This window comes from Dryobates pubescens, chromosome 6 (genome assembly GCF_014839835.1).
Source record: "Dryobates pubescens isolate bDryPub1 chromosome 6, bDryPub1.pri, whole genome shotgun sequence".
NCBI classification, from domain to species: Eukaryota; Metazoa; Chordata; class Aves; order Piciformes; family Picidae; genus Dryobates; species Dryobates pubescens.
Genome location: NC_071617.1, coordinates 43795253 through 43808503, shown reverse-complemented (window position 1 = coordinate 43808503; position 13251 = coordinate 43795253). Strand labels below are relative to the sequence as shown.

Below are 13251 nucleotides of genomic sequence, written 5' to 3'. Positions count from 1 at the left end.
ATCATCCAACACTATACAATCAACTAAACCATGGCATCAAGTGCCCCAACCAGTCTCTTCCTAAACACCTCCAGTGATGGTGACTCCACCACCTCCCTGGGCAGCACATTCCAATGGCCAATCACTTTTTCTATGAGGAACTTCTTCCTAACATCCAGCCTAAACTTCCCCTGGTGCAGCTTGAGACTGTGTCATCTTGTACTGGTGCTGGTTGCCTGGGAGAAGAGTCCAGCCCCCACCTGGCTACAACCTCCCTTCAGGTAGTTGTAGACAGCAATAAAGTCTCCTCTGAGCCTCCTCTTCTGCAGGCTAAATATGACAGGGAGTTTATAGATGCAGGAAAATAGCATTAGATTCATGCATCCTTTATACTCACATCAGTCAATTTTCATTATTTTCCTGGAACCCAGCAGGGTAAATTGCACCAATCTCTGCACTATGTATAGAGGGGGCAGAATTCTAAAGATAATTCTTTCGAGGAATAAAACCTATACATTCACTCTGGAAGATTTCTCCTTTTTCCTTCATTTGCACCCATTTCATATGATGTAGAACATTACATATCTCTAAGTCAGCTACTTTTAGGGATTTGCAAATAATCAGAATGTCCCCCATGCATACAGCTCCAAAACTCAAAGATAGATTACACAGCTCCACTGGAAGTACAGCTAAGCTCCAATTTCCTTGTTACAGAAACACAGAAAGATATGGGTTAGAAGAGACCATTAAAGATCACCTGGTCCAACCCTCCTGTAATGGGCAGGAACAACTTTTGACTAGATCAGGTAGTTCAAAGCCCTGCCCTTGAGCATTTCCAGTTATGAGGCATCTACAACTTCTCTGGGCAATGTGTTTCAGTGTCTTACCACCCTCCTCACATAAAAATCTCTTGGGTTTGTCCAAACTAACTCTGGCCTCTTTTAATTCAAACTCATTCACGCATGTGCTGTCACTAAAGGCCCTCTTTCTGATTAGCTCCCTTTCTATATTGCAAGGATACCATAAGTCTCCTCAGAGACTGTATGTTCCCCTACCAACCAAATAACAAGGGTATTTAGCAGCAGGGGCTATTTAGCATAGAAATATTTTGGTCTAATTGTTGCATGCCCATAGATACTTCACCATAATCTTGTGAATATCAGGAGACAAAGGAGAAAAAAAGACTAGACAAATAATGTTGGTAAGCCTGCTTTATACAATCTGTTTGGAATTAATTCCACTTGAATATTTACCAAAGAAATTACTTGTAGAAACTGATTAGCTATGAAAGCAACTCTACTTTAAGCTTTGTGCTTACAACCATGAACCTTCTCCTCAGGATCTTCTCTGATCAGCTCATAATTCTCAGGATAATTATCGTTATTGAAAGAGTAACAAATTCCTCTTGACTTCTGCCAGTTCAACTTTACGTGCCTCACTCTAGCACTAACCATCACCCCACAGTCATGTATTTGTTTTGTTGGTGCACCAGTAAAGACCTATTTCTTTTCTCGCTTCCCATGTTTTGACCATGAAAGGAGAATTAAAACAAAAATAGCTTTTTAATGTTCAGCTCAGCAGATAACATAAATAATATTTTGAAACTATGATGCTGAGGAAGTTCATTTTTCTTTAGTCAGTCTTCTGTCCTTGGTTACTGAAAGTGTTTACTCATAGAAAAAGCTTTCTTGTGCTAGTCAGTTTCATAGGTCTCTCTCATTTCCTAAAGAAAATGGGCATCACTGGGGAGATATATTTCAAGAAACAGGAAGGAATATCTTCCTGTGCATTGCCCAGGGTAAAGAATATCCTTCTAGCTTTGTGCAATCCCTACGCCTGTTGTTCTGTAGAGATCTTCTATCTATTGTACGCTGCTCCTGACAACTGTTCTTGCATCTGAGCATAGTATATTCGCTATCAAGCAAGCCTGATTTCACAAATTCCTTTTTTTTATATCTTCTGCACTGCCCTTTTGGCATTTGCAAATGTCCCCACCCCTGGCATTTGAATTTCCTTCACTACCATGATTTCCCAGTAATTATGTTATGACTAATAGCAACCTTTCCCCCATTTTGTCAGAAATGAGTCTTACGGAGAAATACATGCCCTACAGAGACAGACTGATGGTATGTCCAGTCCTCCATCCTTCAATTACAGTAGCAGAGAATTTTAGAAGTCTTCAAATTCACCAACCAAAACAATTCTTCAACTTGACAAATAAGAAGTAGCAAAATAAATGAGAGAACTTAGCTCTTTTACTGTCAGATTTGATGCTGAATCCAAAGCACATGTGTCTTGGAATAATTTCAGCAGCCACTACTACAGACGAATCAAAGCTAAGGATGAAAACCTTCTTTATGTTTTTCAGAGGCCTCATCCCCACCATATAGTCCCAGAGACTTTTGGGAACATGCTAGATTCTGTGTAGCAACATATCAGATACAGCATCCAGACAGGCTGAAGGAATTTAACAGAAGTTTTCTATCCTCTATTTAGGAATAATATAGAATAGAATAGAATAGAATAGAATAGAATAGAATAGAATAGAATAGAGTAGCGTAGCATAGCATAGCATAGAATAGAATTAACCAGGTTGGAAGAGACCTTTGAGAACATGAAGTCCAACCTATCATCCAACACCATCTAATCAACTAAACCATGGCACCAAGCACCTCATCCAGTCTCTTCCTAAACACCTCCAGTGATGGTGACTTCACCACCTCCCCGGGTAGCACATTCCAATGGCCAATCACTCTTTCTATGAAGAATTTCTTCCTAACATCCAGCCTAAACCTCCCCTGGCACAGCTTGAGGCTGTGTCCTCTTGTTCCAGTGCTGCTTGCCTGGGAGAAGAGTCCAAACCCCCACCTGGCTACAATCTCCCTTCAGGTAGTTCTGGAGAGCAATAATGCCTCTTCTGAGCCTTCTCTTCTCCAGGCTAAACAACCCCAGCTCCCTCAGCCTCTTCTCATAGGGCTTGTGCTCAAGACCCCTTTGTTGCCCTTGTCTGGACACGTTCCAGCAACTCAATATCTTTCCTGAATTTAGGGGCCCAGAACTGGACACAGGACTCAAAGTGTGGCCTAAGCAGTGCTGAGTCCAGGGGCACAACATCTTCCCTGCTCCTGCTGGCCACACTATTCCTGATACAGGCCAGGATGCCATTGGCCTTCTTGGCCACCTGGGCACACTGCTGGCTTGTGTTCAACCTACTATTGACCAGTACCCTCAGTTGCCTTTCTGCCTGGCTGCTCTCCAGCCACTCTGACCCCAGTCTGTAGCACTGCATAGGGTTGTTTTGGCCAATGTGTGGAACCTATCACTGACATTCGGTAGGGTTTCATTCAATATGCAGCAAACCTCAAAAGGCTTTGGATGAGCCCTGAGGGGAAGAAGGAAATCATGTCAAAATACAAGATTTTAATTTGTTCATTGTTAGCTCTTTTACTACAATTTCAATTAATCAGATTTCTCCCTAAAAATTGCTGCCTGTACTAACAGTGTTAAAACAACTCAGTAAAGGAGGATTTGGAAGGGATGTTCCTAATCTTCCCCTTTTCATATTTATTTCTTCACCTCAAGATTCAAAATTCCTATCAGCATTAGATAGAAAAACAAGAATGTTCTGCACAAAGTAGCCCAGTTACTATTTTCATTGGCCAGCAAAGTCAGCTCCTTTCAGACAGTATCTCCTTTCAGACAATATCTAACACCTAGTTTCTCTCAACACTAAAAGGAAAATTCTTTCCCCCTGCAGAGTTCCCCAGCTGGGTGGGTGTTTCAGATAGTAAGGCAGGGTAGAAGGGCACTGTAACATCCTGATATATTTTTCTGCGCCAGTGAAAGAACACTGTAGTACTGATTTTGAATATATCAGATGTAAAGGAATCCCAGCAAGCACACCAAGGAATCATCCTCCTAATTCCACATTTCTGCTTTTCGAGTTTACTGTCCAGCTTGCTATCATTTCCTTTCATCTCTCTCCTTTAAGGGATAGAGTAGAATTTTTAAGCAAATGAGCATATTTTAAACAAAAAATGGATGAAGATGGCTTCTCTAGATTGCCTCAGGAAGGCGTGTCAGGTGTCAGGAAGGCACAGAGAGAGTTGTTAGCCATTGGAATGTGCTGCCCAGGGAGGTGGTGCAGTCACCATCCCTGGAGGTGTTCAAGAGGGGATTGGACATGGCACTTGTTGCCATGGTTTAGTAGTCATGAGGTGTTGGGTGACAGGTTGAACTTGATGATCTTTGAGGTAATTTCCAACCTTGTTGATTCTATGATTCTATGTCTTTATATTATCACAGACTTTTAGTAAGGATATAATACTGCCTGAAGAGGAGAATTTTCAAGAAATATCTTAAAAGAGGAACTGCAGACTGCCTGTTGGACATTAAAGGAAGAGTTATTCCAGGCAGAAGGGCAGCATGAAAGAAGAGTCAAAGTTTAAAGAAGGCAATGGGATCAGATCAGCTAAGAAGTTGTGGCAAATGTGAGAAAACAGAAGTAGCCACAATATAAATTCAGACACAAACAAAGTATAGAAGTTTGTGCCAAGTGTCAAGACAAAAGGGATCCTGGTAGAGCTGTGAATATGTTGAACAGTAGAGATAGAGGGTGAAGCTGTACAACTGAATGGCATTTGAGACAAGACAGAAGTATTAACAAAGAAGAGTAAGATCTGGAGAATCTTCCACAGCTTCAAAGTGACTCCTCTCTGAAGTCAAGGATTAGATTGATAATTACAGTCAGTAGATTAAATGCTGTCAATTTAGAGATAATTGATATTTTACATCACTTTCCCCTCAGAGCAAGATATGGAATTTTATTAAGGTGAGATGATAGTCTTTCTTATTTGTAAAAAATCTGTATATGTAATTTTATTAACTTCAATTTTAAAAGGAGAACATATCAAAAAGCAAAGACATGCTTCCAAAAATATTTCAGCACAGATAGATTAGTGACCTTCAACTTGAATGACCTAGTCCAATTTAGCTAAGTTAGTTGGGGTTGCACATGTTTATATCACTCAGAAATCTCACCTTAATTTGGATTTTGACTCTAAACACACCAGTATTCAAACAGCAGGAATCACAGTGGGACAACCAATGCAAGTTTAGTAAGAACCGTATCTTAAGTCACAATTTTGCTTCTCTACTAATTCATCTGTTGTTGAGACCACTGACTACTTCGGGCTAGCTGTGCCAGATAGCAATGCTTATGCTTCGAACACTGACCAGCAATAGCTTTGATATTCAATGGAACATGCCATGTTTTATGCTCCTGTGTTAAGTACATGGTCTCTGCATTGTTCCACTGCACTTGAGCTTGTGCAATTTGGAAATGCTCAGTGCTCCAATCTAAAGTTGTCAGGAAGATGTTATGCACAGGCTCGAGTTTTGTATGCTTTCTAGTGTATCATTCTGAATCTCTCCTCCTCCTTGTTACAAAGAGGAATGGAAGAAGAACCATGCACTGCAAATTTTTACTCATCAACATGCCACTCCTCTGCAAGAAGGCAAAAACCAAAGAAAACAATTTGTGTTGGGGAAAAGTAGACCAGGGACGGTGTTTGTTACATTTACTTCCCGATTCCTCAAAGCTGGTCATCACAGACAATATGGGGAGAGTGGGACACTTAGATTTACTGCAATCTGCAGGAGGGAAAAATAAATCCAAACACAAAGTTCCAGCTTTCATAGATAAGAAGGAATAAATTGAAAGCAAGGTGGCTGAAAGGGATAAAGAATATTGACAATCACTGTTGTCAGGAAGGCAACTTCAGGAAAAGCAACAATTGCACTGATGTGAGAAGTCAAAATTCCCTGTCTATTATTTATTTGACCTGGCAATAAATGTGAGCTCAGTACAGTTTCCTGAAAGCCCTACAGGTTTTATTTTTACACAAACTGACTTTGGTTTCCAAAACTGAGAATCCAAAATTATCCTCAAGTGTTGTGTCTCTAATCTAGGCATTGTCTTATGAAGCTAGATCTAGAGAAAGACTGAGTAGTGCCTTTATAACTCCCAGCTTTCCATTTCCCCTCCCCACCACCCATTAGAATCAGTCTGCAATGATGAACACTAGAGCCAAAGGAATAAATTCCTGTTCTGCATATTTCAAGTACATTTATCCTGTTACTACAGTTGAGTTCATTTTTTACTACTTTTCACTGAAAGAATTCTCATTTCTTAGTTCTGCCAGATCCCTAGTTGTGGGAGACCATTTTCAACACTAACAGTGATTAGGTATGGCCAAAGTCAATGTAAAGCAGCAAGATCTAAACTGTTCAGCCACTTTAATACACTGTGTGATGCTGCTAGTTGTTCAGTCTACAGGAAAGACACCGCCAAAAAGAGTTCCATTTGAAACATAAAGGATCTCTTCAGACACCTGCAAAGTCTGGCTTGCAAAGATTACACCTAGGACTAGGTTAAGTCAAAAAAGGCTTCCACTGTCTTTCATTGTGTGCTCCTTCTTTGAAGTCTGCAGTACAAAGGTAAGTACTGTCAGCTCATCCTTTTCTTAAAATGGCCTCCCATAGTACAGTCACAGTGGATGTTTTTCTTGATAAGGAGCCACAAGACTGTTCTCTCTTGCAGCTCGGTTGTGGGAGGGCAAAAAGCAAAGAGATAAAACACTGTCTTAACTGACAAGTCCTAGAGTATTAGAGAATCTTCCTCTAAAATGTAAGGAAGACCATACAACATTTGTTTCAGCAGCCTTTTAAAAATCCCTAACCTCTCTGTTAGAAAATGACTGAAGATGGATGAGGAATGTCTTTGGATGAACGCTTACCTCCGCAAAATTAAACTCAAGCTATTTGCATGAGTGTAGTGGAAAATCCCACTCCAGCATCTAGACACAAGTGTTAGAAATTGCAAACAAGAGTGCATCCCTTCTGCGGGATCATTTTGGGGTTTGGGTGGGTTGGAATTTTTTGGGGTTTTGTTTAAGAAAGAAAAGAGAGTTTTTCTTTCTTTCTTTCTTTCTTTCTCTCTTTCTTTCTTTCTTTCTTTCTCTTTCTTTCTTTCTTTCTTTCTTTCTTTCTTTCTTTCTTTCTTTCTTTCTTTCTCTCTTTCTTTCTTTCTCTCTTTCTTTCTTTCGTTCTCTCTTTCTCTGTCTCGTTCTCTGTCTCTGTCTCTTTCTCTTTCTCTTTCTCTTTCTCTTTCTCTTTCTTTCTTTTTCTCTTTCTTTCTTCTTTCTTCCTTTCTTTCTTCTTTCTTTCTTTCTCTCTTTCTTTCTCTCTTTCTTTCTTTCTTCTTTCTTTCTTTCTCTCTTTCTTTCTCTCTTTGTCTCTTTCTGTCTTTCTCTTTCTTTCTTTCTTTCTTCTTTCTTCCTTTCTTTCTTCTTTCTTTCTTTCTTTCTTTCTCTCTTTCTTTCTTTCTTTCTCTTTCTCTCTTTCTTTCTTTCTCTTTCTCTCTTTCTTTCTCTCTTTCTTTCTTTCTCTTTCTCCTTTCTTCCTTTCTTTCTTCTTTCTTTCTCTCTTTCTTTCTTCCTTTCTCTCTCTCTTTCTTTCTTTCTTTCTTTCTCTCTTTCTCTCTTTCTCTCTTTCTCTCTTTCTTTCTCTTTCTTTCTTCTTTCTTTCTATTTCTTTCTTCTTTCTCTCTTTCTTTCTCTTTCTTTGTTCCTTTCTTTCTTCTCTCTTTCTTTCTTTCTTTCTTCCTTTCTTCCTTTCTTCCTTTCTTTCTTTCTTTCTTCCTTTCTTCTTTTCTTCCTTTCTTCCTTTCTTTCCTCTCCACAATGGAAAATCATTGTGACAAAAGCAAGGATTTATGCAAAGCACTTTTTCTTGAATGTGAGAGTTGGTAAGCATCTGAAAATCATTACACCAGCTGCGCAAGACCTGTGCTGCCATATTTTGCCCTGCACTGACTTATCTCAGTTATTCAGTAAATTTTAATTCATTATAAAAAAATGAGGGAGAGGACCCAAACAGGACACTGAATAAACTCATCATCTATCTCCCATATGGACTTACTAAGCAGAGTCTTGGTCAAGTAAGGATAAATTAACACAGGACCACAAGTATTGTCAGGGATGTTAATCATAGAATCATAGAACCAATAAGGTTGGAAGAGACCTCACAGATCATCGAGTCCAACCTGTCACCCAACACCTCATGACTAGTAGACCACAGCACCAAGTGGCAGGTCCAATCCCTTCTTGAACACCTCCAGGCACAGTGACTCCACCACTTCCCTAGACAGCACATTCCAATGGCTAACAATTCCTTCTGTGAAGAATTTTCTCCTCACTTCAAGCCTAAACTTCCCCTGGCACAGCTTGAGACTGTGTCCTCTTGTTCTGGTGCTGGTTGCCTGGGAGAAGAGACCAACCCCCTCCTGCCTACAACCTCCCTTCAGGTAGTTGTAGACAGCAATAAGGTCTTCCCTGAGCCTCCTCGTCTTCAGGCTAAGCAATCCCAGCTCCCTCAGCCTCTCCTCATAGGGCTTGTGCTCGAGGCCTAGCCTTGTTGCCCTTCTCTGGACACAATCAAGAGTCTCCATGTCCTTCTTAAATTGAGGGCCTCAGAACTGGACACAGTACTCAAGGTGTGGCCTTGAGTACTGGGGCACAATAACTTCCCTGCTCCTGATGGCCACACTATTCCTGATGCAGGCCAGGATGCCATTGGCCTTCTTGGCCACATGGCCACACTGCTTTTTAACAAGCATCTAAGGTTATCTCTCTGCCTCTCAGGTATACAAGAATGTTAAATGAATTCAGGAAGGATTCTTTATTTTAGTTAATTACTAGAGAGGAAGCTGGTTTAAAAGTTTTTGATGCTTTCCTGCATAGACAGTCCACATTAACCTGCACTTCATAATTGCATGTGGCTTATTTTTCGCTTCTTCATCAGTCATTCGTACTCGACTCCTATACTTAAGAATAGTGACATCTTCTGTTGTGGGTTGAGAGAGAAGGCCCTGCTGATAGCAGCTGAAATCTTTTCACCTTCCAACTTTTACTCTAACTGAAATAATTCCCTATTGAAATATCCTCAAGAGCCTTCAGCTGTGATCAAAACCCTCTCTCCCCATTCTGGAGTCATATAATAGATGTGTCATACCAGCATATTGAAGACACACACCATATTTGACTAGACAAGCAGTACAAATTGGCCAGTGCACATAGAGGGGTGGCCTGCCACTGTCAATGCCACATGTAGGTTAAATCCAAGCCACGATCTGCTCTGTCCCAGTCTCAGGTCTCAGCCACATTCAGTGAATCCCATAGTACATTCAGTTCCAACAACAAACATTGGCAGCTAAGGAGACTACGTGAGCACAGACTTTTTCCCCATCCATTTTTACAGCCACAAGTTCACTTTAACCCAAAATCCAATGATGCATTAGATGAGGAAGAGGCAGGAGTTAATAGCTGACAGAAACCAGGATCCAGGGGCTGTTGGAGCACCATGACTGTTACAGTTTCACCTAAGAAATAACAGTAAGTGGGTGACATGACACGAAGTTTAGGAGCTACAGTTTCATACACAGCAAGAGATTCCATTGCATCTTTTTGTAAAAGTGCTCAGTTCACAAGGAAGAGGAATGTTATAACAGCAGCCAGCAGTGTCCACAACAGAAGTTTGTCAATGATCTACTGACCTATGCCAAGGTCTCTGAGATAGAGTTTCCCTTCTGCGTTCTGGATGGGAGTTATCTGAGCCAAAGAACTGATAAGTGGTGATGATTCACAAGTTCATTGCTGAGTGGCATTTGAGGTGCCTCTAATATATATATTACTTAATCCATTGTCTTTCTTATTTAACCCACAACTCTTTTATTACTAAATTAAGGGGTTTAAAATCAGGGCAGAAGCTCCTGGAATTCTTTGGCTTCAGCTTCTAGGGCAAACCAAACCATTACTACCCCAGAAATGCCATCGGGTTAGAGTATGAACAGATTAGCATCTTACATTTACCATAACAAACCCTCATTTTCCAGTAAAATATAGATGATTTTAAGGTAGCATTAATGGCAAGGAAGCAGGCCTTGAATATATAGATATAGACATAGATATAGATATACACATATATATGTATATGCTGACAGTCTATCTGAGAAAGCACCCTTCCTAAAACAAAGTTACAAATACTCCTTTTTTTTACTACCTAGCAGCTTTCAATACATGCACTGTAAAAATCACTCCCTGCAGAGCTTCATCATACTGGATATTTCTGGCAAAGTATCTGCCTTCTACCTGGAATCTTGTCCTTTCTGCAGCATAGACTTGGTAGTGAAGCATGGCTTGCAAGACTTTCTTGTGACCATCTGGTACTAAGCAGACAGCTCCTAGGATCTCCAGCACAGCAATCTTGGTCTTAATGTTCTCCGTCCGTAAGCTCTGGGAGATGATGTTGATACTTTCTGGGTGAGCCAGGACATGAGCCCGTCCTTGGGAGTTGTTCATCAGTGCCTTGATGCACCCTATAATGGATGTGTGTATACGACTCTCTGAGGTCTCATAGTCCATGCTCTTCAGGAAGTTCAGCAAACAGCTCAGGCCATCCAGCTCAATAAACCTAGTCACAAACCTGAAAAAAATAGAATAGAATAGAATAGACCAGGTTGGAAGAGACCTTCAAGATCATCACGTCCAACCCATCATCCAACACCCTCTAATCAACTAAACCATGCAACCAAGCACCCTATAAAGTCTCCTAAACACCTCCAATGATGGTGACTCCACCACCTCCCTGGGCAGTACATTCCAATGGGCAATCACTCTCTCTACGAAGAACTTCTTCCTAACATGCAGCCTAAACCTCCCCTGGCACAGTTTAAGAGTGTGTCCTCTTGTTCTGGTGCTGGTTGCCTGGAAGAAGAGACCAACCCCCACCCGGCTACAACCTCTCTTCAGGTAGCTGTAGACCAAAAAAACCAAACCAAACCAACCAACCAAACAAAAAAACCCAACAACCCAAAAAACAAAACACAAAGAAGGTAAAAAAAAATAGGAAAGCAAGCCAAAGGCAATCTATTTTAAAGATACTGTTATTCAGTTCTGCATCTGTAAATCTGGCTCCCTTTTAGCCTAAAGTTCATATAGTAATTTCCAAGTATTTAAGAAAACCCAAACCAAACGAAACCAAACAACCCCACCAAAACAAGGGAGAAACCAAAATGGCTAATAATGCATGTCACATTCTCAGGGTTCTATCACCTTATGACTCTATTGCCCATTCAGGGTGCTCCTTGCTGCAGTTACTACCAAATGCCTGCTGCAGTCCACCCCAGGACTTGCTGCATTTTCAAGGCTGTATGGATTCTTTCAAATTCCTACACCTTACATATATGCTAACTGTGCTGGGCTGAGGCAGCCCCCTCTACCCACCACGGGCAGGAATAAAACACTCAGACAAATGGATTGCAAAAGTGATGAAAGTTTAAATAGAAAGCAGTGAATGTTACAGAGAACCCAAAGCGCAGTGACAAAGAAAGATCCCAAAGCAAACCCAGAGCCATCCCATCCCCACCTGAGGGTACACCGAGACCCTCAGGGCTCCTTCTTCCCCCTCCCTCTGCTGGGCTAGTCTCAGCTGGCCAGGCCTGAGACTGCCCATCCCCCCGTGGCCTTGGGCCTAGCCAGGCCCAAAGCCAGGAGACATCTCCCCCAGTTACCGGCTGGCGGAGGAGGAAGAAAAGAGAAAGTGCCAGACTCCGCACTGGATCTTATAGTGGTGCAAAGAATTATGGTAGGAAATACACAATTTCCTGCGTCCATCCCTCTGGGCTGGACTTCTGGACACAGGAAATGAACACACCAGGGGGGCACCCAGCTCAAACTGCAACACGAACATACACAAGATACATTTTCATACCACATTATAATGATGAGTTCAAATTATCTTGAAAACCATTTTTAATCTTAGGTCAACCTTTTTGCCCACACAACTTACAGGTTTCTGTCTCTAGGATTTGGATATAGTGATAGGAGCAAACTCATGATCACTGTGTCTGTCAGCTGTACTGACTTCATACTCTGATCTTGTGATATATATGTATAAGAACATACTGTTTTTCAAAGGGACATGCTCTTCTATAAAAGTCAAAGCTCATCTCTTTGGGTTTTGTTTGACTGCTTTTAGTTTGAGAAATCATATTAAGGATGGAACAGATCCACTGACAACCTGCAGTAGCAAAATGTACACTAAAAAACAGCACAAATACAGGAAATAAAGAATGACTCAGTTACCAAATAATACATTGAAGACGGAGCTTATAGTAAGATGGGGTTTGTTTTATTGTTGATACCACTGGAGTTCTATTTCTACTACATTCTACCATAAAATTTGCCTTTCTTCTGGTTAAAATTATGGAAACTGAGAATGAAAATAATATAGGAGAAAGCCCTTGGAAAAGTTCAATGTTTTTTCAGGGTTAAAAACTCCAGATGGGTCAAATTAAACTGTGCAGACTGCCTCCTAGACAAACCAATAGAAAAGGGTGGAATTACGTAAGTTACATCAAACCCATTGTTCTAGCAATGTTTCATTTAGAGTTGACTGCCTCAAGAATGGGGATTCAAAGATATGAAAAGGGCTGCAAATAGTTTCTCTGGATTGTCTTGTTTACCTCCTGCCTTCTCTTACAGATCATTCAGGTAGGTAATATTTTTTTTTTTAGAATATCTGAATGCAAACAAATATCATAGAATCATAGAATCAACAAGGTTGGAAAAGACCTCAAAGATCATCAAGTCCAACCTGTCACCCAACACCTCATGACTACTAAACCATGGCACCAAGTGCCACGTCCAATCATTTTATAACACCTCCAGGGACGGTGACTCCACCACCTCCCTGGGCAGGACATTCCAATAGCCAATTACTCTTTCTGTGAAGAACTTTCTCCTCACCTTGAGCCTAAACTTCCACTGGCACAGCTTGAGACTGTGGCCTCTCGTTCTGTTGCTGGTTGCCTGGGAGAAGAGACCAACCCCTACCTGGCTACAGCCTCCTTTTAGGTAGTTGTAGACAGCAATAAGGTCTCCCTTGAGCCTCCTGAGTGAGTTATGCATTTTCAGTCTACCAATATGTACACTACAAATGATATATCCATGGCCTAAGGTAGGCCTCAAACAAATTAAAAGTTCATTAACAGCTGCCACCCGTGTGACAAATTAAAAATACCAAAAATCTGTGTCCTTGTGCCTTTACCCAGCCCCTCTTCGTCACTGTTGGATCCTCCCTAACGTAGTACCTTCCTCTTTTCATGGAATCATAGAATCAATAATGTTGGAAAAGACCTCAAAGATCATCAAA

At 41.0% G+C, this 13251-nt stretch overlaps 1 protein-coding gene across 1 annotated transcript in view; it reads right to left on the bottom strand.

Moving 5' to 3' along the window:
• DAAM2 (dishevelled associated activator of morphogenesis 2) overlaps positions 1–13251 on the bottom strand; it is a 217102-nt gene that overhangs the window by 71520 nt on the left and 132331 nt on the right. The window contains exon 6 of the mRNA XM_054162421.1: positions 10188–10521. Within this exon, the coding sequence (XP_054018396.1) occupies positions 10188–10521 (334 nt within the window). The remainder of the gene's footprint in view (positions 1–10187; positions 10522–13251) is intronic.